This window comes from Schistocerca americana, chromosome 9, assembly GCF_021461395.2.
Source record: "Schistocerca americana isolate TAMUIC-IGC-003095 chromosome 9, iqSchAmer2.1, whole genome shotgun sequence".
Taxonomy (NCBI): Eukaryota; Metazoa; Arthropoda; class Insecta; order Orthoptera; family Acrididae; genus Schistocerca; species Schistocerca americana.
The window spans coordinates 34,251,897-34,273,896 of NC_060127.1; the positions used below are offsets into that span (position 1 = coordinate 34,251,897).

The 22,000-nt window shown below is 45.9% G+C and overlaps 1 protein-coding gene across 1 annotated transcript in view; it reads right to left on the minus strand.

The window, feature by feature from the left end:
• The window catches only part of LOC124551235, a 343,125-nt gene that overhangs the window by 232,594 nt on the left and 88,531 nt on the right, over positions 1 to 22,000 (minus strand). Inside the window, exons 7-8 of the mRNA XM_047126229.1 lie at positions 12,768 to 13,173; positions 6,689 to 6,962 (exon numbers count right to left, since the gene is read on the minus strand). Of these exons, the coding sequence (XP_046982185.1) occupies positions 6,689 to 6,962; positions 12,768 to 13,173 (680 nt within the window). The remainder of the gene's footprint in view (positions 1 to 6,688; positions 6,963 to 12,767; positions 13,174 to 22,000) is intronic.

The window sequence follows — 22,000 nt, forward strand, 5'->3', positions numbered from 1 at the left end:
TCATCGCTTTTTGGGAGTGATTACCACATCCGCAAGAAAACCTAAATCGGGCAAGGTAGAAGAATCTTTTTACCCATTGGCTAAGTGTACAAGTTAGGTAGGTCGACAACATATTCCTGTCATGTGACGCACATGTCGTATAGAATATATCAGACGTGTTTTCCTGTGGAGTAATCGGTTGACTTATGACCTAGCGATCAAATGTTTCCGGTTCCCATTGGAGAGGCACGTCCTTTCGTCTACTAATCGCACGGTTTTGCGGTGCGGTCGCAAAACACAGACACTAACCTTATTGCAATGAACAGAGACGTCAATCAAAGAACGGACAGATCATAACTTTGCGAAAACAAAGAAATTAAAATTTTCATACCAGGAAGGACTTGAACCAAGGACCTCTTGTTTCACAGCTGCTCACGCTAACAACGGGACCACCGCGCATCCGAGCTCACGCTATCCTTGATGTTAAATATGTTCCACATGGACTACTCAGTGTGTATATTTTGCTTATTTTTTCATACTTCCATACAACTTCTTCCCGTTTTCTCGACTGATTTCTGTTTAGCTTTTCAAGGCCTATCCACTGTGGCAACTTATAACTAAATCTGAGGGGGGTGTGATGGGGAGGTTCCCTTGTTAGTAAACTAAAGAATGAAAATGGGGGTGTCGTTTTTAGTTACTGTCGATCTTGATGGCGCTACATGCACTCGCTATTGTAAGAACTACGTTACAAATCAGTATAGGCACTAGTATTCGCACTCATCCGACATCGTACTCAGAAGTGTTGCTTGCTGGCCGCTTGGGGCGCTGCTATCGCTATGGGGTAAAACAAAAAGGAGAGAGAGAGAGAGATAGCGCCTCGAGACTTAGTGTCCCGGCTCTGTTACGTAACCAACGAGTTAAAAGCAACATTCTGGACAATTATTGACGCTATCGTTGCCGTCGAAGCAATTTTTATTCATAATTTTTTTTTTTTTCATTTCTTCAGGAGACGACTGTTCTCAAAATTTTCTGTTTCGCTACACAGCAGAATTTTTTCTGTTAAAGGCTGCTTCACCTATCGTTAGTACAGTTACCTGGGATTAGAATTAGCTTAGAGTAAAAGGAATTTCATCAAAGATTCCCAGAATCGTGTCCTAGCCAATAAAACTAAACCGCTTGTTATGGATGCAATCATCGTCATCATACTTAAATAATAGAGGAGAGAGAGAGAGGGAAGATTTATGTGAGTCAACGGTGACGCCAAGAAAGAAATAAAGACACAGTTGGTAATCTGACGAAGACATCCGTTCAGAGTGAAATACTAGATTTACATCTACATGAATAGTCTACAATTCACATGAGTGTGCCTGGCCGCGGGTTTCATGTGTATGTTAATCGCGTTCTGTTCAATTTCTGTTGTAGTTCGAGAGATTTTAGTTTTTGTATGCTTTTCGCCGTTCTAGCCCCACGTCACACAGATTGAAACAGTACATCAGAAACATGACAGCACGTGAACGGAATAGTCTGTGACAGTACGTGAATTCTATTTCGATTCACTGAACCTTGCTTGAAATCGCCTTTCAGTATCATTGGAAATTGTATAAATAATAATTTGATTCAAAAGATCATTTGCAATTCTGATGTGTGGACTGAGTGACGCCGTAGGGATGACGTCACAAAACACCACAATAAAAGAAGATGGCTCAGGTGAACGTAGTCAGTTTTCAGTGAGGTTCGGCAATTGCTGGCAGAGTGGAGGGAGAAGCAGGTGAAGCTTTGGTTTGACAGCTCCAGGTGACATTGTTTATAACGTTCTTCTCCGAGCACGGGTGTGGTGGCAGCACTGGTGCTGGCCATATTCACGTGGAGCAAATGCGTGTTTTATTTGTGCTGGAAATTAATAACAGTAAACAAACGTTATACACAGTATCTGTTTATTATTTGTAAGTATAAGGTCACCTCAAGTTTTTGACAATGTTGACTGGAATACTCTCTTTCAAATTCTAAAGGTGGCAAGGGTAAAATACAGGGAGCGAAAGGCTATTTTCAATCTGCACAGAAACCAGATGGCAGTTATAAGAGTTGAGGGGCATGAAAGGGAAGCAGTGGTTGGGAAGGGAGTGAGAAAGGGTTGTAGCCTATCCCCAATGTTATTCAATCTGTATATTGAGCAAGCAGTAAAGGAAACAAAAGAAAAATTCGGTGTGGGTATTAAAATCCATGTAGAAGAAATACAAACTTTGAGGTTCGCCGATGACATTGTAATTCTGTCAGAGACAGCAAAGGACTTGGAAGAGCAGTTGAATGGAATGGACAGTGTCTTGAAAGGAGGATATAAGATGAACATCAACAAAAGAAAAACGAGGATAATGGAATGTAGTCGAATTAAATCGGGTGATGCTGAGGGTATTAGATCAGGAAATGAGACACTTAAAGTAGTAAAGGAGTTTTGCTATTTGGGGAGCAAAATAACTGATGATGGTCGAAGTAGAGAGGATATGAAATGTAGGCTGGCAATGGCAAGAAAAGCGTTTCTGAAGAAGAGAAATTTGTTAACATCGAGTATAGATTTAAGTGTCAGGAAGTCGTTTCTGAAAGTATCTGTATGGAGTGTAGCCATGTATGGAAGTGAAACATGGACTATAACTAGTTTGGACAAGAAGAGAATAGAAGCTTTCGAAATGTGGTGCTACAGAAGAATGGTGAAGATTATATGGGTATATCACATAACTAATGAGGAGGTATTGAATAGAATTGGGGAGAAGAGGAGTTTGTGGCACAACTTGACAAGAAGAAGGGACCGGTTGGTAGGACATGTTCTGAGGCATCAAGGGATCACAAATTTAGCATTGGAGGGCAGCGTGGAGGGTAAAAATCGTAGAGGGAGACCAAGAGATGAATACACTAAGAAGATTCAGAAGGACGTAGGTTGCAGTAAATATTGGGAGATGAAGAAGCTTGCACAGGATAGGGTAGCATGGGGAGCTGCATCAAACCAGTCTCAGGACTGAAGACCACAACAACAACGAGGTCACCTCTGACGTAACATCAAGATGGGTACACAAAAACCCGCTCAAAACAGCTACAAAAAGGATTTGAGTTACTACTGAAGGCGGATGTACCAAAAATCAAACATACGTAGTTCTGAAATACCTGTTAAAAGGCTACTTACTGTCGCATGAATGAACGGAACAAACCGGGTTTCACACGATCGATAGTGGCGGACACCGTGTTGACTGCTGAAAATTAATCATATGCAAGCGGAACAGAAAAAAATGCGGAAGGGGACCGTTCATAATGGTTGGGGATAGTGTGATCAATTAGTAACGGCCTAAAGCAGCTCGGCTCGGAAGGCGTGACGTAATAGTGGCGAGCCTCGTCGACAATGTCGACGGCGACACTCCGACAGTCTGTGGAATCGGGACGTAGAACTGTTTACGACATGAATGAATGAAATATCTGACATTCATTGGAAACAATGACTCGTTACCAGACTTGGTCACGTGCTAAGAGAAGTGATCCACGATATGCAAACACATATCTATCCTGGAATAGGACGTGACGGCTCTGATAGATGCCCTGCCGGCACTCTGTACAGTCCATTCCACTACTTAATCAGCGTAGGGCAGTTTAGCCATAGTTTTAACTTTCATATTTTGTGTACATCATTCCTTTTGAGAGACATCAGTAAGTATTTTGTATTTATTAAGACTATGTGTAATGACGCTAAAGCGTTTTTCTTCCAGGCAGAGCATATACAGGTGGTCGGAAATTCCCGTTAGAGACTTCTAGGACTTGTAGAGGGGAGTGAGAACATCGTATTTTGAAGAGGAACCCAGGTCCGATAACGTCATCCAACGAGACTACAGAGCATCAAAGTTATAGGTGTGGGCTTCTGTAAATGTACGTATACACAGGGTGATTCCGTGATGATGTTACAGACTTTCTAGGTTGATGGAGAACGATAAATGTATTAATTTGAAGTAAGGACCCCTGCACCGGAAACGAACGAGTCGAAAGTTATAAACGAAAACCGTTCTGATACTTCTGACAGTTGAATACATGTACCGGTTCTTGTGTTGCGAAGAGTGTAGGGTTGGTAACTTTCAGTGGTGGTAGTGTGGACAAGAACGAGAAAAAAATGTCCGATAAATGTGGGCTCTAAAGTGCGTACCTTAACAGCTGTGAACACTTGCTCAGTAGAGATGGGTTTCACATTAGTGAAGGTGAACGAATGGCCATAGCTCCTCAGGTATTCCCCAAGGTCAAATCTACATTAAAAGGAACAAGATGTCAGTCCGTCGTCGAAACAGTGAAAGAAAAAGGGGCACACGCTATCAAGGAGCTCACAGAGGAAGAAGTCTAGCACTATTAAAAGAAAGTGTAAAGTTGACAGCCGTCCTTACGATCTTATTTATTGTGTAGCTGCCAGGTTTGGCGCTTCAGTGCGCCATTTCAGGCTGTAGTTGATGCTGAAGGGGTTGACATGATCCATATGCATATACCGCATCAGTGGCCAACATAACTGGTTACGCAGCTATCTGTGCACTTTGGTATCAGCACTCCAACCATCAACTGTCAACCAAGGTTGCAAAGTTGTTTACAGATAGTCTGCGTAACCAGTTATGTTGCCCACTGATGCGATATATACATAGGGATCGTGTCAACCCCTTCAGCATCAACTACAGTCTGAAGGTGGCACACTAAAGTGCTGAAATTGGTAGATACAAGTAAATAAGATCATAAGGATGGCTGTAGGCGTTTCATTTTTTTACAATAGTGAACAGCCGCTGTCCCCAAAACCTCCAGTCAAAAGGACAGACACACAAAAAGTCTAGAACTGTTTCCACCAAGGGAAAATTCTCATGGAGCGTTGTACGGGTAGAGGAGGGGAGAGTGTCGAGGGTGTCAGTAACGAAATATGTGTGTTTCTGAAATAAAATGCCTTACAACAATAGTCCCGTTATTTTATAACAATACCTTGAACATCCTACCCCCATGAACCATGGACCTTGCCGTGCCTCAGCGATACAGATGGCCGTACCGTAGGTGCAACCTCAAATGGCTCTGAGCACTATGGGACTCAACTGCTGTGGTCATAAGTCCCCTAGAACTTAGAACTACTTAAACCTAACTAACCTAATGACATGACACACATCCATGACCGAGGCAGGATTCGAACCTGCGACCGTAGCGGTCGTGCGGTTCCAGACTGTAGCCCCTTTAACCGCTCGGCCATTTCGGCCGGCCGTGCAACCTCATTTGAGGGGTATCTGTTGAGAGGCCAGACAAACGTGTGGTTCCTGAAGGGGGGCAGCAGCCTTTTCAGTAGTTGCAGGGGCAACAGTCTGGATGATTGACTGATCTGGCCTTGTAACACTAACCAAAACGGCCTTGCTGTGCTGGTACTGTGAACGGCTGAAAGCAAGGGGAAACTACAGCCGTAATTTTTCGCGAGGGCATGCAGCTTTACTGTATGGTTAAGTGACGATGGCGTCCTCTTGGGTAAAATATTCCGGAGGTGCAATGGCAAGGAAAACGTTTCTGAAAAAGAGAAATTTGTTAACATCGAGTATAGATTTAAGTGTCAGGAAATCGTTTCTGAAAGTATTTGTATGGAGTGTAGCCATGTATGGAAGTGAAACATGGACGATAAATAGTTTGGACAAGAAGGGAATAGAAGCTTTCGAAATGTGGTGCTACAGAAGAATGCTGAAGATTCGATGGGTAGATCACATAACTAATGAGGAGGTATTGATTAGAATTGGGGAGAAGAGGAGTTTGTGGCACAACTTGACAAGAAGAAGGGACCGGTTGGTAGGACATGCACTGAGGCATCAAGGGATCACAAATTTAGCATTGGAGGGCAGCGTGGAGGGTAAAAATCGTAGAGGGAGACCAAGAGATGAATACACTATGCAGATTCAGAAAGATGTAGGTTGCAGTAAGTACTGGGAGATGAAGAAGCTTGCACAGGATAGAGTAGCATGGAGAGCTGCATCAAACCAGTCTCAGGACTGAAGACAACAACAACAACAACAACAACCTCGAACATCCTCCAGAGCACTCCCGGATCATTTGTCGTTTTATTTTTTCAGTTCTTTGCAGGAGTTCGTTTGAAGCAAACTGAAACTTGTCGTTCTCGGCAGGAACTGCTGTTTATTTCGCTCAATGCTACCTTTACACGATATAAATTACTGTGCAATGTATTGAGCAAGCGTCAACATTTTTAATTCTTTGCGGTACCCTCTAATATGCTGCGTGAAACGTCAGTACCGCCCTAGAAAGGTCAATATTTCATTGCACACTTGCCGCAGTGGTAACACCGGGTTCCGTCAGATCATCAAAGTTAAGCGCTGTCGAGCTTGGCTAGCACTTGGATGGGTGATCGGATGGTTGAAAAACTGTGTGAGCACTGTTGGCATGCGGGGTCCGCTCAGCCCTTGTGAGGCATACTGCAGAGCTACTAGATTGAGAAGTACCGGCTCTGGTCTCGTAAACTCGGGAGAGCGGTGTGGTGACAACATGCCCCTCCACATCCGCATTTAGTGATGCCTTCAGGCTGAGGACGACACGGTGGCCGGTCGGTACCGTTGGGCCTTAATAGCCTGTTGGGGTGGAGTTTAGTTTAGTGCTCGGTATTGCTGGATAAATGTTGAGCGCTTGGGAGCTCCCCCTGAAAACTGGCGACCCCGACTGTGACACTTACCCCGGTGAGTGGTCGAGCTTCTCGCCCGCCGGGTCTGTGACGTGTATGCTGACGCTGGAGAGCACCAAGGTGTCCTGGTTGCCCTGCAGCAGCTGCTCCTCGAGCACGCGGAGGTCTGAGCTGCCGGGAAGGATTCCCTCAGCGAACGAGGTGTCGAACGGGTCGGGCGCCACCAAGTCCTCGGCGAGTGCTCGGAGCTCACTCTCGTGGAACGTCTCCTGCTGGCCGCGTGCGGGGGCGGCGGATGGGGGCGGCGGTCTGGCCGGCTTGCTCTCTGCGAACAAAGCACACACATACTCCTCAATGACCAACTTCCTTTCTTTGTCTTTCTTTCTAAATTGTCCCTTTATTTTTAGCCAATATACACTGTGCGATCAGAAGCATCCAGACACCCATTGGTGCACATTAATATGGGATGTGTCCTATGATGGCTTGAACTCTGGTGTGGACTTTTAAAATGAGGTATCTGAATGTCTGCGGAGGAATGGTAACCTATATTCCTAAACAGCAGATAACAGAGACGGTACTGATGCAGGAGGCTACGATCTCAAGTTGACGTTCTCACTCATCACTAAGGTGTTCCATTGGGTTAAGGTTGGAAATCTGCGCGGATCATTCCATATCAGCAATGTTCTCCTCCTCAACACGTTGTCACACAGATGCTGCCTTCTTACGGGGTGCACTATCATACTCAATCAGTTACTGTCTCCAAAAAGTTCCCCTGCCATTCACAGTACCCAACTCACTTCCTCGTGTATCGTTTTGTTAAGTACAATAAGTGGACAACCTCGTAACCACGAAAACGATCTCATACTACATTGAGGAGCCAAACAAACTGGTACACTGCCTAATATCAAGTAGGGTCTCCGCGAGCGTGCAGAAGTGCCGCAACACAACGTGGCATGGACTCGACTAATGTCTGAAGTAGTGCTGGAGGGAATTGATACCATGAATACTGCAGGGCTTTGTATAAATCCTTAAGAGTACGAGTGGTGGAGGTCCCTTCTCGACAGCACGTTACAAGGCATCCCAGATATGCTCAATAATGTTCATGCCTGGGGAGTTTGGTGGCCAGCGGAAGTGTTCAAACGCAGAAGAGTGTTCCTGGAGCCACCCTGTAGCAATTCTGGGCGTGTGGGGTGTTGTATTTTCTGCTGGAATTGCCCAAGTCCGTCGGAATGCACAATGCACATGAATGGACGCAGGTGATCAGACAGGATGCTTACGTACGTTTCACTTGTCAGAGTCATATCTAGGCGTATTAGGGATCCAATATCACTAACTGCGACCCACACTGCAAGCTTCTACCACCTTGAACAGTCCTCTGTTGACATATAGAGTCCATGAATTCATGAGGTTGTCTCCATACCTGTATACGTCCACCCGCTCTATACAATTTGAAACGAAACTCGTCCGACCAGGAAACATGTTTCCGGTCACCAACAGTCTAATGTCGGTGTTGACGGGCCCAGGCGAGGCGTAAAGCTTTGTGTCGTGTTGTCATCAACGATACAAAAGTAAGCTTTCGGCCCAGAAAGCCCTCATCGATGATGTTTCGTTGAATTCGCACGCTGATGCTTGTTGATGCCCCAGCACTGAAATCCGCAGCAATGCGCTAAAGGGTTGCACTTCTGTCACGTTGAACGATTCTCTTCAGTCGTCATTGGTCCCATTCTTGTTTCTGGCCGCATCGATGTCGGAGGTTTGATCTTTTACCGGATTCCTTATATTCGCGGCACACTCGTGAAATGGCCGTAAAGGAAAATCCCCACTTCATCGCTACCTCGTAGATGCTGTGTCCCGTCGCTCGTGCGCCAACTATAACACTACGTTCAGACACACGCAAATCTTGATAACCTGCTATTGCAGCAGCAGTAACCTATCTGACAGTGCGCCAGACACTTGTCTTACAAAGACGTTGCCGACCGAAGCGCTGTATTTTGCCCGTTTACGTTTTTCCGTACTTGAATACGTATGCCTATAGCAGTTTCTTTGGCACTTAATTGTATAACACCACTTCTCCATACTTCACTGTTGGCAGCACACACTATGGCAGGTAACGTTCTCCAGGTATTCTCCAAACACAAACTCTACCATTGGCCTGCCACAGAGTATAGGGTGATTCATCACTCCAAATCACTCCAGTAATCTACTCTCCAGTGCCATCGCTGTTACACCACATCAAGCGTCATTTAGCATTGACTACAGAAAAATGTTGCTTATGGGGATCTGCTCGACCATTGTACACAATACTTCTCAACTTATGCGCAGCCATTGCGCAGCCTCGATCGCTGGTAGCAGTTTGAAAGTCACGAGGGATTCCTTCATGCAACTTGTCCCAGTCACCAATACTCGACAGTTCCTGACTGTCGGTATACAAGGTCTGTCTGGTCTTGCTTAGCTAGGGTTATTATTTTAGCCTTGGGCAGAGTTGAAATGTCTCTCATGAACTTGTCCCTCAGGTGATACCCAATGACTGGGCCACGTTCGAAGTCATTGAGCTCTCGTGACCGACCCATTTTGCTGTTACTGCTTCTCTACTGGCAACACAATACTCGCAGCCTACTTTTATGTCGGCGTGTCTGTCTCTCGTAACAAATACACTGAACAACTAAAGGAACTGGTACAGCTGTCTAATATCGTGTAGAGCCCTCCGCGAGCATTCAGAATTGCCGCAACATGATGTGGCATGGACTCGACTGATGTATGAAGTAGTGCTAGAGGGAATTGACACTATGAATCCTGGAAGGTTGTCCGTAAATCCGGAAGGGTACGAGGGGATGGAGATCTCTTCTCAACAGCACGTTGCAAGGCATTCCAGATATTCTCAATAATGTTCATGCCTGGTGAGTTTGGTAGCCAGCGGAAATGTTTAAACTCAGAAGAGTGTTCCAGGAGCTACCCTGGAGCAATTCTCGGCGTGAGGTGTGCCGCATTCTCCTGCTGGAATTGCCCAAGTCCGTCGGAATGCACAATGAACATGAATGGATGCAGGTGATTAGACAGGATGCTTACGTACGTTTCACCTGTCAGAGTCGTATCTAGACGTTTCAGGAATCCAGTATCACTAACTGCGACCCACACTGCAAGCCTCTACCATCTTGTACAGTCCCCTGTTGACATGCAGGGTCCATGGATTCATGAGGTTGTTCCATTACTGTATACGTCCACTCGCACTATAAAATTTGAAACGACACTCGTCCGACCAGACAACATGTTTCCGGTCACCAACAGTCGCCCAGGTGAGGCGTAAAGCTTTGTGTCGTGCAGTCATCAAGGATACAACAGTGGGCTTTCGGCTCCGAAAGCCTTTATCGCTAATGTTTCGTTGAGTGGTTCGCACGCTGACGCTTCTTGATGGCTCCGCATTGAAATCTGCAGCAATTTGCGGAAGAGTTGCGCTTCTGTCACGTTGAACGATTCTCTTTAGTCGTCGTTGGTCCCATTCTTGCAGGATCTTTTTCCGGCCGCACCGATGTTGCAGATTTGATGTTTTACCGAATTCCAGATGTTCAGAGAACACTCGTGAAATGATTGTACGGAAAAATCCCCACTTCATCGCTACCTCGGTGATGCTGCATCCCATCGCTCGTACGCCGACTATAACAACACGTTCAAACTCACTTAAATGTTTATACCTGCCATTGTAGCAGGTGTAACGAATCTAACAACTGCGCCAGACACTTGTTGTCTTATATAGGCGTTGCAGACCGCAGCACCGCATTCTGCCTGTTTACGTATCTCTGTATTTGTATAGGCATGCCTACACCAGTTTCTTTGGCGGTTCAGTGTAGTATTCAACTCATAGTATACGACTGGATTTTTTTGATCTGGTGGTGTACACATATTTTTGTCAACTGACATTAGGGGATGGTCGCGTAATATCGGGCAGCAGACTGCAGAAGACGAGAGATCCCTCTAAACCCTGGCGCTAGTTGCAGCACCTGCCACACCAGTGCAGTGTGTACTGTAGAGCAGTGTTCCGCAACCTTTTATTACTCCCGGTACATCCACATGGCCCTAGAGTCAACGTGGCATACAAAAATGTCTGTACCCTGAAAACCGTGTGGATCTTAATATAATTACGAAAGTAATCAGTTGTTATTATTATTGTTATTAATATAAAAGAGGAATATACCTTTCTCATCAACTTTCTCATTAAGAAAATAGACATTTGTAAAACGAATTTTAAAGTAAATAACTCTACCTTCAATGTGATACTTTACCTTGCTTAACTGCACACGGACTGCTGATTTGTCGCGGAATCATTGACAAAGAGACCGTAATTTGAAAAAATGTTCGAATGTGTGTGAAATCTTATGGGACTGCCAAGGTCATCAGTCCCTAAGCTTACAATACTTAACACACACTCCCATGCCCGAGGGAGGACTCGAACCTCTGCCGGGACCAGCCGCACAGTCCATAACCGCAGCGCCTTAGCCGGCCGTAGTGGCCGAGCGGCTCTAGGCGCTACTGTCTGGAGCCGCGCGATGGCTACGGTCGCAGGTTCGAATCCTGCCTCGGGCATGGATGTGTATGATGCCCTTAGGTTAGTTAGGTTTAAGTAGTTCTGTTCTAGGGGGCTGATGACCTCAGCAGTTAAGTCCCATAGTGCTCAGAGCCATTTTCTTTTTGCAGCGCCTTAGACCGCTCGGCTAAGCGACCTTAATTGGTCAGCGATTGATTTGAATTTCTCTCTCTCTCTCTCTTTGATGGTTTAATTTGTCAACGTTGAGAAGCCCAGTTCAGACATATATGGAGTTGAAAATTGTAACAATGCGTTAACTGCCTTCTCATAGATAGCCGGGTTTTCACTGCTTATTGATAATCAAAATACGAGACAAGAAAAAGATTGAAACCACGAACGAATTATTCGAATGGAACGGAAATCGGTAGACGTGTTGTACATCTACAGACAAACAAATGATTACAATTTCAGAAAAATTGGATGACTGATTGAAGGGAAAGAGCTTGACAAATTGAGCAAGTCATTAACACGTCTCCAGACACTTATCCGATCTGATACCTCATTTACTGTGTCTTCAGCGGTGAGTCCTGCTTTGAACTGAGCTTTGATGATCACCGAAAACGTATCTGGAGGGGCTCCGGACGGTGGTGGGATATGAACTTGATTGTCACCCAAAATACAGCCTGACAAGCAGGAGTGATGGGGCCATTTCTTTTGATACCAAGGCCCTTTTGGTTGTCATCTGCGGCTCTCTTAACAGTGCAGTGGTACGTCGATGATACTCTACTCCCCTTTTTGTTGCCTTCACAGCAAGCCACGTTGGACTTATATTCCAGCAAGATAATGTTTGCCGTGCTTTCCAAACCCTACGTTGGCCGGCAAGGTCACCAGATCTCTCCACAAATAAGAACGTTTGGTACATTATGGGGAGGGCCATCGAACCAGCTTTGGATTTTAACGTTCTAACGCACCAATTTGACAGAATTTTGCACAATATCCTTCAACAGGACATCTAACAACTTTGTCAATGAATTCCTAACCAAATAAATGCTTGCACAAGGACCAGAGGTGGACTAACTTATAACTAACTTACTCAATTTGTGACAGTCTTCCTCTTAAATAAATAGTCAAATTGTTCTGAAACCGTAAACATGTGTTTCTCTGCAGATGTATGTCACATCTACCAATTTCCTTCCCATTCGAATAATTTCTTCGCGGTAAGTCGTTTTCTGTCTTACAGTATATTTCTGAATGTGCTTTCTTTGTGAATACATATATGCCGTGTACAACTATGTGTTGCTGTAAAGGCTGGCTATTCACACAAGCAAATAAATAAATTACGAAAGACATAAAGCCCACAAAGCACCAGATCTTGTTGTACAGCTGACGCTAATGGTATCATGTAAGATGTACCCAACTGCTATTTAAGACTATATACTAACATACGAATAGCAGCAGAATATGAAACGCAACTATTGAGTGTCGGCAGGCTACAGAAGAGTTTTGGACAACACCCTCCCCAAAAAGCAGCTGCCGATACATGTTGCTGGACTCAGGACCTCGTGAACTGGACAGTCTGAAATCTGCCTCCGAGACGTGCCACCGACTGACCTTTGGTGGTAGGTTCTTCGGCGTCGTCGTCGAAGGCGGCCCAGGAGCTGGGGCTGTCGCTGGCGAGGACGATGTCGACGTCTGGCGAGATGGGGAAGGCGCGCGGCTTGCGGCCCTGAGTTTGCGACTGGGGGAGCGCGGGCGGCTGGTCTGTGAGCCCGGCGACCTCGCTGTCGAACGAGTCGTGCGCGGTCTGCTCGCCGAGCACCGCCGCAGCGACGCTGGTGTCGAACGGGTCGCGCTCGAGGCCGAGGCCGAGGTCGAGGTCTAGCTGCTGGTCCTGGTCGGCGCCGTCCGCCGGCGGCTGGTAGGACGCCTTCCGCGAGACCGACTCTTTGGCGAGGGCCGCGAACTCGTCGTCGAGGTCCTCCTCCTCCTCGTCCTGGCCGTCGGGGAAATCTACAACCTGCCAAACGACAGCATAACTTACCCAGGTATCAGCTACAAACACACTAGACATACAAGTGAATCGTCAACTGTTGAAAGTAAATAAGTCAAAACTTTCAACTTACGTTTTTTTCTGAATATTATATTTAATTATAGGCCTTTAGGCAATCTACACTTATATCTACAACAACGAACCTACTCCGCGAGGCACCGCACGGTGTGTGGCGGAGGGTACCCTGTACCACTAGTATTTATTTCATTTCCTTTTCCATCCAGAAAGAGAGCGAGTAACAAACGACAGTCTACATCTGTATACGGTATATACTCACTAGCCACCAAGCGGTGTGTGGCGGAGCGCACAATTCGCGCCAAAGTCATACCCCCCCCCCCCCCCCCCCCCCCCACCTCTGTTCCACTCACGGATCGCGCTAGAGAAAAAGACTGTTTGAACGCGTCAGTACGAGCTCTAGTTTCCCTTATCTTTGAATGGTGGTCATTGCGCGACTTGAGAGTTGGTGGTAATAATACACTCCTGGAAATGGAAAAAAGAACACATTGACACCGGTGTGTCAGACCCACCATACTTGCTCCGGACACTGCGAGAGGGCTGTACAAGCAATGATCACACGCAAGGCACAGCGGACACACCAGGAACCGCGGTGTTGGCCGTCGAATGGCGCTAGCTGCGCAGCATTTGTGCACCGCCGCCGTCAGTGTCAGCCAGTTTGCCGTGGCATACGGAGCTCCATCGCAGTCTTTAACACTGGTAGCATGCCGCGACAGCGTGGACGTGAACCGTATGTGCAGTTGACGGACTTAGAGCGAGGGCGTATAGTGGGCATGCGGGAGGCCGGGTGGACGTACCGCCGAATTGCTCAACACGTGGGGCGTGAGGTCTCCACAGTACATCGATGTTGTCGCCAGTGGTCGGCGGAAGGTGCACGTGCCCGTCGACCTGGGACCGGACCGCAGCGACGTACGGATGCACGCCAAGACCGTAGGATCCTACGCAGTGCCGTAGGGGACCGCACCGCCACTTCCCAGCAAATTAGGGACACTGTTGCTCCTGGGGTATCGGCGAGGACCATTCGCAACCGTCTCCATGAAGCTGGGCTACGGTCCCGCACACCGTTAGGCCGTCTTCCGCTCACGCCCCAACATCGTGCAGCCCGCCTCCAGTGGTGTCGCGACAGGCGTGAATGGAGGGACGAATGGAGACGTGTCGTCTTCAGCGATGATAGTCGCTTCTGCCTTGGTGCCAATGATGGTCGTATGCATGTTTGGCGCCGTGCAGGTGAGCGCCACAATCAGGACTGCATACGACCGAGGCACACAGGGCCAACACCCGGCATCATGGTGTGGGGAGCGATCTCCTACACTGGCCGTACACCACTGGTGATCGTCGAGGGGACACTGAATAGTGCACGGTACATCCAAACCGTCATCGAACCCATCGTTCTACCATTCCTAGACCGGCAAGGGAACTTGCTGTTCCAACAGAACAATGCACGTCCGCACGTATCCCGTGCCACCCAACGTGCTCTAGAAGGTGTAAGTCAACTACCCTGGCCAGCAAGATCTCCGGATCTGTCTCCCATTGAGCATGTTTGGGACTGGATGAAGCGTCGTCTCACGCGGTCTGCACGTCCAGCACGAACGCTGGTCCAACTGAGGCGCCAGGTGGAAATGGCATGGCAAGCCGTTCCACAGGACTACATCCAGCATCTCTACGATCGTCTCCATGGGAGAATAGCAGCCTGCATTGCTGCGAAAGGTGGATATACACTGTACTAGTGCCGACATTGTGCATGCTCTGTTGCCTGTGTCTATGTGCCTGTGGTTCTGTCAGTGTGATCATGTGATGTATCTGACCCCAGGAATGTGTCAATAAAGTTTCCCCTTCCTGGGACAATGAATTCACGGTGTTCTTATTTCAATTTCCAGGAGTGTATATGCTCTACATCCTCGGTGAAGATCGGATTTCGGAATTTAGTGACCACCCCCTTCTGTTTAGCGCGCCGTCTACCTGCAAGAGTGTCCCACTTCAAACTTTCTATGAGATTTGTACCGTTCCCGCGATGGCTATTTGTACGTCACGAATCTCCCCGCTCTTCTTTGGACTTTCTCAATCTCCTGAATCAGACCCTTCTGGTAAGGGTCCCACACAGACGAACAATACTCCGAGACTGACGAACTAACGTATTGTAAGCTATTTCCTTAGTTGAAGGACTGCATCGCTTCACCATTCTACCAATAAACCGTTACTTGTGTAATCTGATCATTCCATTTGAGATAATTTCGAATAATCACTCCCAGATACTTGACGGACGTCAGCGCTTTCAAAGACTGGGCATTTATTTTGTACTCGTACATTAAAGGGGATTTTCGCCTTTACGCAGTAGGTTACGCTTACTAATATTGAATTGTTCACAACTTTCGTGTGATACTACTTTCCTGTAGACTACAGCATCATCCGCAAACAGCTTAAGGCCGCTGTCAATACCATCAACCAGATCGTTTATGTAAATCGTAAAAAGCAGAGGACCTATTACGCTGCCCTGGGGCACACCTGAAGTTACACGTGTTTCTGCTGAAGTCACCCCGTTCGGGACGACATACTGCTTCCTGTCTGTCTTCATGCCTTCATATCAGCCCTGATTTCTTGTGCCTTATCTTCGTGGTCTTCACGCGAAATGTATGTTGGCGGCAGTGGAACCGTTCTGCAGTCAGCTTCAAATGCCGGTTCTCTAAAGTTTCCAAATAGTATTCCTCGCAAAGAGTGGTACATTCCCTCGCGGGATTTCCCTTTGATTTCCCGAAGCGTCTCCGTAATACTTGAGTATTGCTCGAACCTACCGGTAGCATGTCTAGCATCCCTCTTCCGAATTGCTTCAATGTCTTCCCTTAATCCGACCTGGTGTGGGTCACAACACTCGAGCAGTGCTCAAGGATAGGTCACCCTAGCGTGCTATATGAAGTCTTCTTTAAAGATGAACTACACTTTCCCAAAATTTTTCCAATAAACTGAAGTCGACCATTCACCTTCCATACTAGGACCTGTACCTGGTCGTTCCGTTTCATTCCGCTTTGCAACGCTACGCCCATATACGGGGCGATCAAAAAGTCTCTCCGCAGTGCCGTATGGTTGTTAGCCGCGCGTGCCGTACGATTGTTCGCCTACCTGGGTTACTACCCGTCAAGTGGACTCTCCCAACATTCCACTGTTTCGTTTATCTTAGCCAGCGTCAGTAGTATCGCTGGTTTGTGTCGTTACGTGTTGACGTGGACGTTTAAGTTTAGTTATTTTGTTCGTTTGTTTCGTTTTTGTCACTGTTACAATGCTGACCATTGAAGAACGTGTGTTTTAGTCGAACAAGTGTCCAGAGCTGGTGGTAAATACACAGTTTCAGTTCGTCAAACATTTAATTCAGTTTTTCCGGAGTCAACACTGCCACATCGCGATACTGTGCGAGATTTGATTAACAAATTTCGAAGTACGGGTGCAGTGACAGATGCACCGAGAAGTGATCGTCCTAGCGTTTTGTCTGACGATAAACTAGTCGATATTTCCGATAAAATGTCCATGAGTCCGAATAAGTCAGTAAGAGTACTCGCCCAGTAAATCTATGTTGGTGTCGGAACGGCCCACACAGCTGTAAGGAAAAAATTGGAGCTTTTCCCATATAAAGTGACAGTCGTGCAAGAACTGAAAAACACTGATCATGGCAAGAGACTGCATTATTGTCAATGATTCAAAAATTTCGTTCAACAAAATGGCAGGGATATTCTTAATGAAACGTTTCTCACTGATGAGGCGTGGCTTCATTTATCCGGCTACATGAACTCGCAAAATTCTCATATGTGGAGTACTGCAAATCCATTGTGTATTCATGAGGAACCACTTCATTCTCTGAAAATAGGAGTTTGGATTGCAATTTCTAGACGTCGGATTGTGGGTCCCATATTTTTCAACGAAACTATAAACGCACAACGATACTGTAGTGATATTCTGTACACATACATGGAGAACTTGTGTTAAGTGAAATACTGAACGGTTATTTTCAACAAGATGGTGCAACCGCGCATACAGCTCGCGTTTCAGTGTCACTGCTTGCTAATGTTTTTGGTGATCGCATAATTTCAGAGGGACTTTGGCCTCCACGATCGCCTGACCTAACACCACCTGACTTTTTCTTCTGGGGTGCAGTGAAAGCAACTGTCTATAAAAACCGTCCAAAACCCATCGATGAATTGAAAACTGGAATATCCACTTTTCCTGCTTCTGTTACAGAAGAAATGTTACAGCTTGTGTTTGGAAACATGATTAGACGAATTGAATTGTGTATTCAACAACAGGGGGGACCTTCCAACATTTAATTCAAATGGCTCCAAGCGCTATGGTACTTAAAATCTGAGGTCATCAGTCCCCTAGACTTAGAACTACTTAAACCCAACTAACCTAAGGACATCATACACATCCATGCCCGAGGCAGGCTTCGAACCTGCGACCGTAGCAGCAGCGCGATCCCGGACTGAAGCGCCTAGATCCGCTCGGCCACAGCGGCCAGCCTGACATTTAATGTGAAATTTTTAAGTAAAAATTAATATTCAATAAATTAATAACTTGTATTTCACTGAGTTTCATTTCGGTATATTCACTGCGGCATACGGCACGCGCGGCTAACAATCACACGGCACTGCGGAGAGACATTTTGAACACCCCGTATTTAAAAGACGTGACTGTGTCAAGTAGGACACTACCACTACTAGATCTACATCTACGTGATTACTCTGCTATTCACAATAAAGTGCCTGGCAGCGGGTTCAATGAACCACCTTCAAGCTGTCTCTCTACCGTTCCTCTCTCGAACGGCGCGCGGGAGAAACGAGCACTTAATTTTTTTTTTTTCTTGCGAGCCTTGATTTCTCTTATTTCATCGTGATGATCATTTCTCCTTATGTAGGTGGGTCAATAGAATGTTTTCGCAACCGGAGGAGAAAACTGGTGATTGAAATTTCATGAGAAGATTCTGTCGCAACGAAAAACGCCTTTGTTTTAATGATTACCGCTCCAATTCGCATATCATGTCTGTGGCATTATCTCCCCTATTTCGCAATAATTCAGAACGAGCAGTCCTTCTTTGAACTTTACTAATGCTGCCTCCGAACATTACGGGTTTGCTTTTCCTATTCATCCGCATTAATGTTTTGTACTTTTAGAGCTAGCCGCTATTCATCATACCAACTAGCAATCCTCCCACAGCCACTCGACTTCAACACTTTCCCGTGCACCACAGCGTCATCAACAAACACCTGCAGATTACTTCCCATCCTATCTGCCAAATCTTTTTTGTGTATAGAGAACAACGGCGGCCCTATCACACTTCTCTGTGGCTCTCCTGACTACACCCTTGTCTCTGATGAGGACTACATACTGGTTTCTGTTACTTAAAAAGTCTTCGAGGCATCCACATATTTGGGAACCTATTCTATATGCTTGTACTTTCGTGTCAAATGCTTTTCGGAAATCTACCGGAGTAAAAAGTATGTTGTTCGTGGAAATAAGTTGTGTGGTCTTGAGGATATTTATTATATTCGAACTGAGAATGTGTTTAAGAATTCTGCAGCAAACCGATGTTAAGGATATTGGTCATTTATTTTGTGGTTCCATTGTTTTATCCTTCTTATAAACAGGAAATAGAAATCGTTTGGTGTTGAAATGAAACATGTCATGGCCCTACAAATGATAGAAACGAAGATGGGGTTTACGCTTTTCGTAGTTGAAACCAAATACGTTACTGACTTATTACGCGTGATGAAACTGTTTGACTGCAATATGAGTATATCGTTGATAAACTTGCTCTTTTCCTTTCTTGTGGCGCTGACAATCACTGTCAGTGTTCATTGTCTTTCATGTGAGCAACAGTTGAAATATTACTGTAGAAGAATAATAGTACTGACTATAGCAGAAATAAAGTAAAGAATGCTGGTACAAGAGGACTGTCCATTACAATTATCCGGGCTGTTATGCCGTGGTCGGTTGATGAATTCTGAGGTGATTCCCAACGTTTCGTCTCCGACTGCGGGAGACATCTTCAAGGGGGTCCGTAGCTTGATGGAAGGTCCAACACACACACTGGCTCGCTACTGACTGCCGCTAAATTCCGTGTCCGCGCGCCCCCGCGCCGCGGCGTGACGTCACGTGTTTTGAAAACGTCAGTCCAATTGGCCGCTGTCCGTCGCCGTCGATCGCCGTTGCCATCACCCAGTAGTGGACGAGTGGTACATATCTTCTTTAACACCGGCATGCATATACCGTTTAATTTGACGCCCTCCTCCTTTCGGTTGAAATTATTTGGGAGTTTAGCGATTTCGATTGCCTCCCTGTAGAGCCTTTCGTAGTATCCGCTCGTGGCCGCTAGTACTTGCGTCTCCTCGAAACGAATATTGTGGTTCCCTGGCTGGAAAGCATGCAGTAGCCTGTACGTCAGTATGATTTCTGCGTGGCTGCCTCAACGCACGTTTTATTTCGGCGGACGAATATCCGTTCTTCGTTAGTGCATTGTGGAGATGTTCCATCTCAGCGTCGAGCAACTCAGGTTCACAAATATTTCTAGCTCTGTCCGCTAACGTCTTGATAACACCCCGCTTCTGTTGTGGGTGGTGGTGCGAATCCCGGTGCAAAATCTAAGGTTTTCCTGCCGTTTGTTAAAAATGTAACGGAAAGAATGGGGAGGATCTTGACGAAGCGGAATATTACCGTAATTTACAAGCCCACCAGGAAGATACAGGAATACCTTAGGCCTGCCAAGGACGCTCGCAAACCATTGGAAAAATCTGGAGTGTATAGGATCCCATGCAGCTGTGGTGATGTTTATGTGGGTACCACCAAAAGAACTGTTTCTAAACGTTTGGAAGAGCACAAGGGAAATTGTAGAAGAGGAGAAACGGAACGATCAGCTGTTGCGGAGCATGCTTTCCAGCCAGGGAACCACAATATTCGTTTCGAGGAGACGCAAGTACTAGCGGCCACGAGCGGATACTACGAAAGGCTCTACAGGGAGGCAATCGAAATCGCTAAACACCCAAATAATTTCAACCGAAAGGAGGAGGGCGTCAAATTAAACGGTATATGGATGCCGGTGTTAAAGAAGATGTGTACCACCCGTCCACTACTGGGTGATGGCAACGGCGATCGACGGCGACGGACAGCGGCCAATTGCACTGACGTTTTCAAAACACGTGACGTCACGCCGCGGCGCGGGGGAGCACGGACACGGAATTTACCGGCAGTCAGTAGCGAGCCAGTGTGTGTGTTGGACCTTCCATCAAGCTACGGACCCCCTTGAAGATGTCTCCCGCAGTCGGAGACGAAACGTTGGGAATCACCTCAGAATTCATCAACCGACCACGGCATAACAGCCCGGATAATTATAATGGACATGATATTTCCGGCCGTGAAAGTTTACATTTTAGTACAAGAGGACTGCCTGATCGAAATTGCAAAGATAATTATGTTCCAGGGAAAGCAGTTGGAGAATCATGCAAGTAAATATTAATCTTACGTGAAACAACAGTATGAAAATGCCAGAGATGTAAATAGGAGTAATATTTATTTTTATCTGCAACGCCATTCTTTTATTATTATTTTCCTTTCATATGGAGATTGACAAGTAATGCTTCTGTTGAGGTAAATCGATGTAATGATGTTTTGGAAAAATCAGGACTTAACATCTGCAGCACCTTCTTGCAGCAGAGGAAGTAAAGCAGAGGCGATCTCTGGGAAATCCGATCCAGAATTTTGTGAAACGTGTATCATTGTGTTGCAACGTTTCCTTGTCATGTAACACGTGGAAGTTAATGCAAAGAGGTTTGCCAGAAAGCTTTCTTGGATGTACGTGCAGTGACGAACTCGTGTCAGTAAATTACTATTGAAGGAACGTCACCTGTTGATAAACTAGGGAAAAAGCGTAACACCAAAAAGATACCATAACAGAGCTTTGCACTGATTCATACCTTTCCTCACAAGAACCTCATGTTATTCACAAAAGGAAGTAATCAAACAGAGTGTAGTGAAATTGCGTGCTTATCGAATACAGTCTCAGTTATGTGACTTGATTCGTGATTTCCTGTCAGAGAGGTCACAGTTCGTAGTAATAGATAGAAAGTATCGAGTGAAACAGAAGTGATTTCTGGCGTTCCCCAAGGTAATGTTATAGGCTCTCTGCTGTTTCTTGTCTATATAAACGATTTAGGAGACAATCTGAGTAGCCGTCTCAGGTTGTTCGCAGATGATGGTGTCGTTTATCGCACAGTAAACTCACCAGAAGATCAAAACAGATTGCAAAACGATTTAGAAAATATATCTGCATGGTGAAAAAATTGACAATTGACTATAAATAATGAAAAATGTGACGCCATTCACATGAGTGCTAAAAGAAATCCGTTAAACTTCGGTTACACGATAAATCAGTCTAATCAAAAGACCGTAAATTCATCTAAGTACCTAGGAATTACAATCCTGACAAAATATAATTGAAAGAAGATATAGAAAATACTGTGGGGAAGGCTAACCAAAGGCTGCGTTTTATTGGCAGAACACTTAGAAAATATAACAGATCTACCAAAGAGACTGGCTGCGTTACACTTGTCTGTCCTATTTTGGAGTACTTCTGCGCGGCATGGGATCTTTACCAGATAGGATTAACAGAGTACATTTAGAAAGTCCAAAGAAGAGCAGTACGTTTTGTACTATTGCGAAATGGGCGAGAGAGTGTCACGGACATTATATAGGATTTGGGACGGACACCATTAAAACAAAGGCTTTTCTACTTGCAGCGGAACCT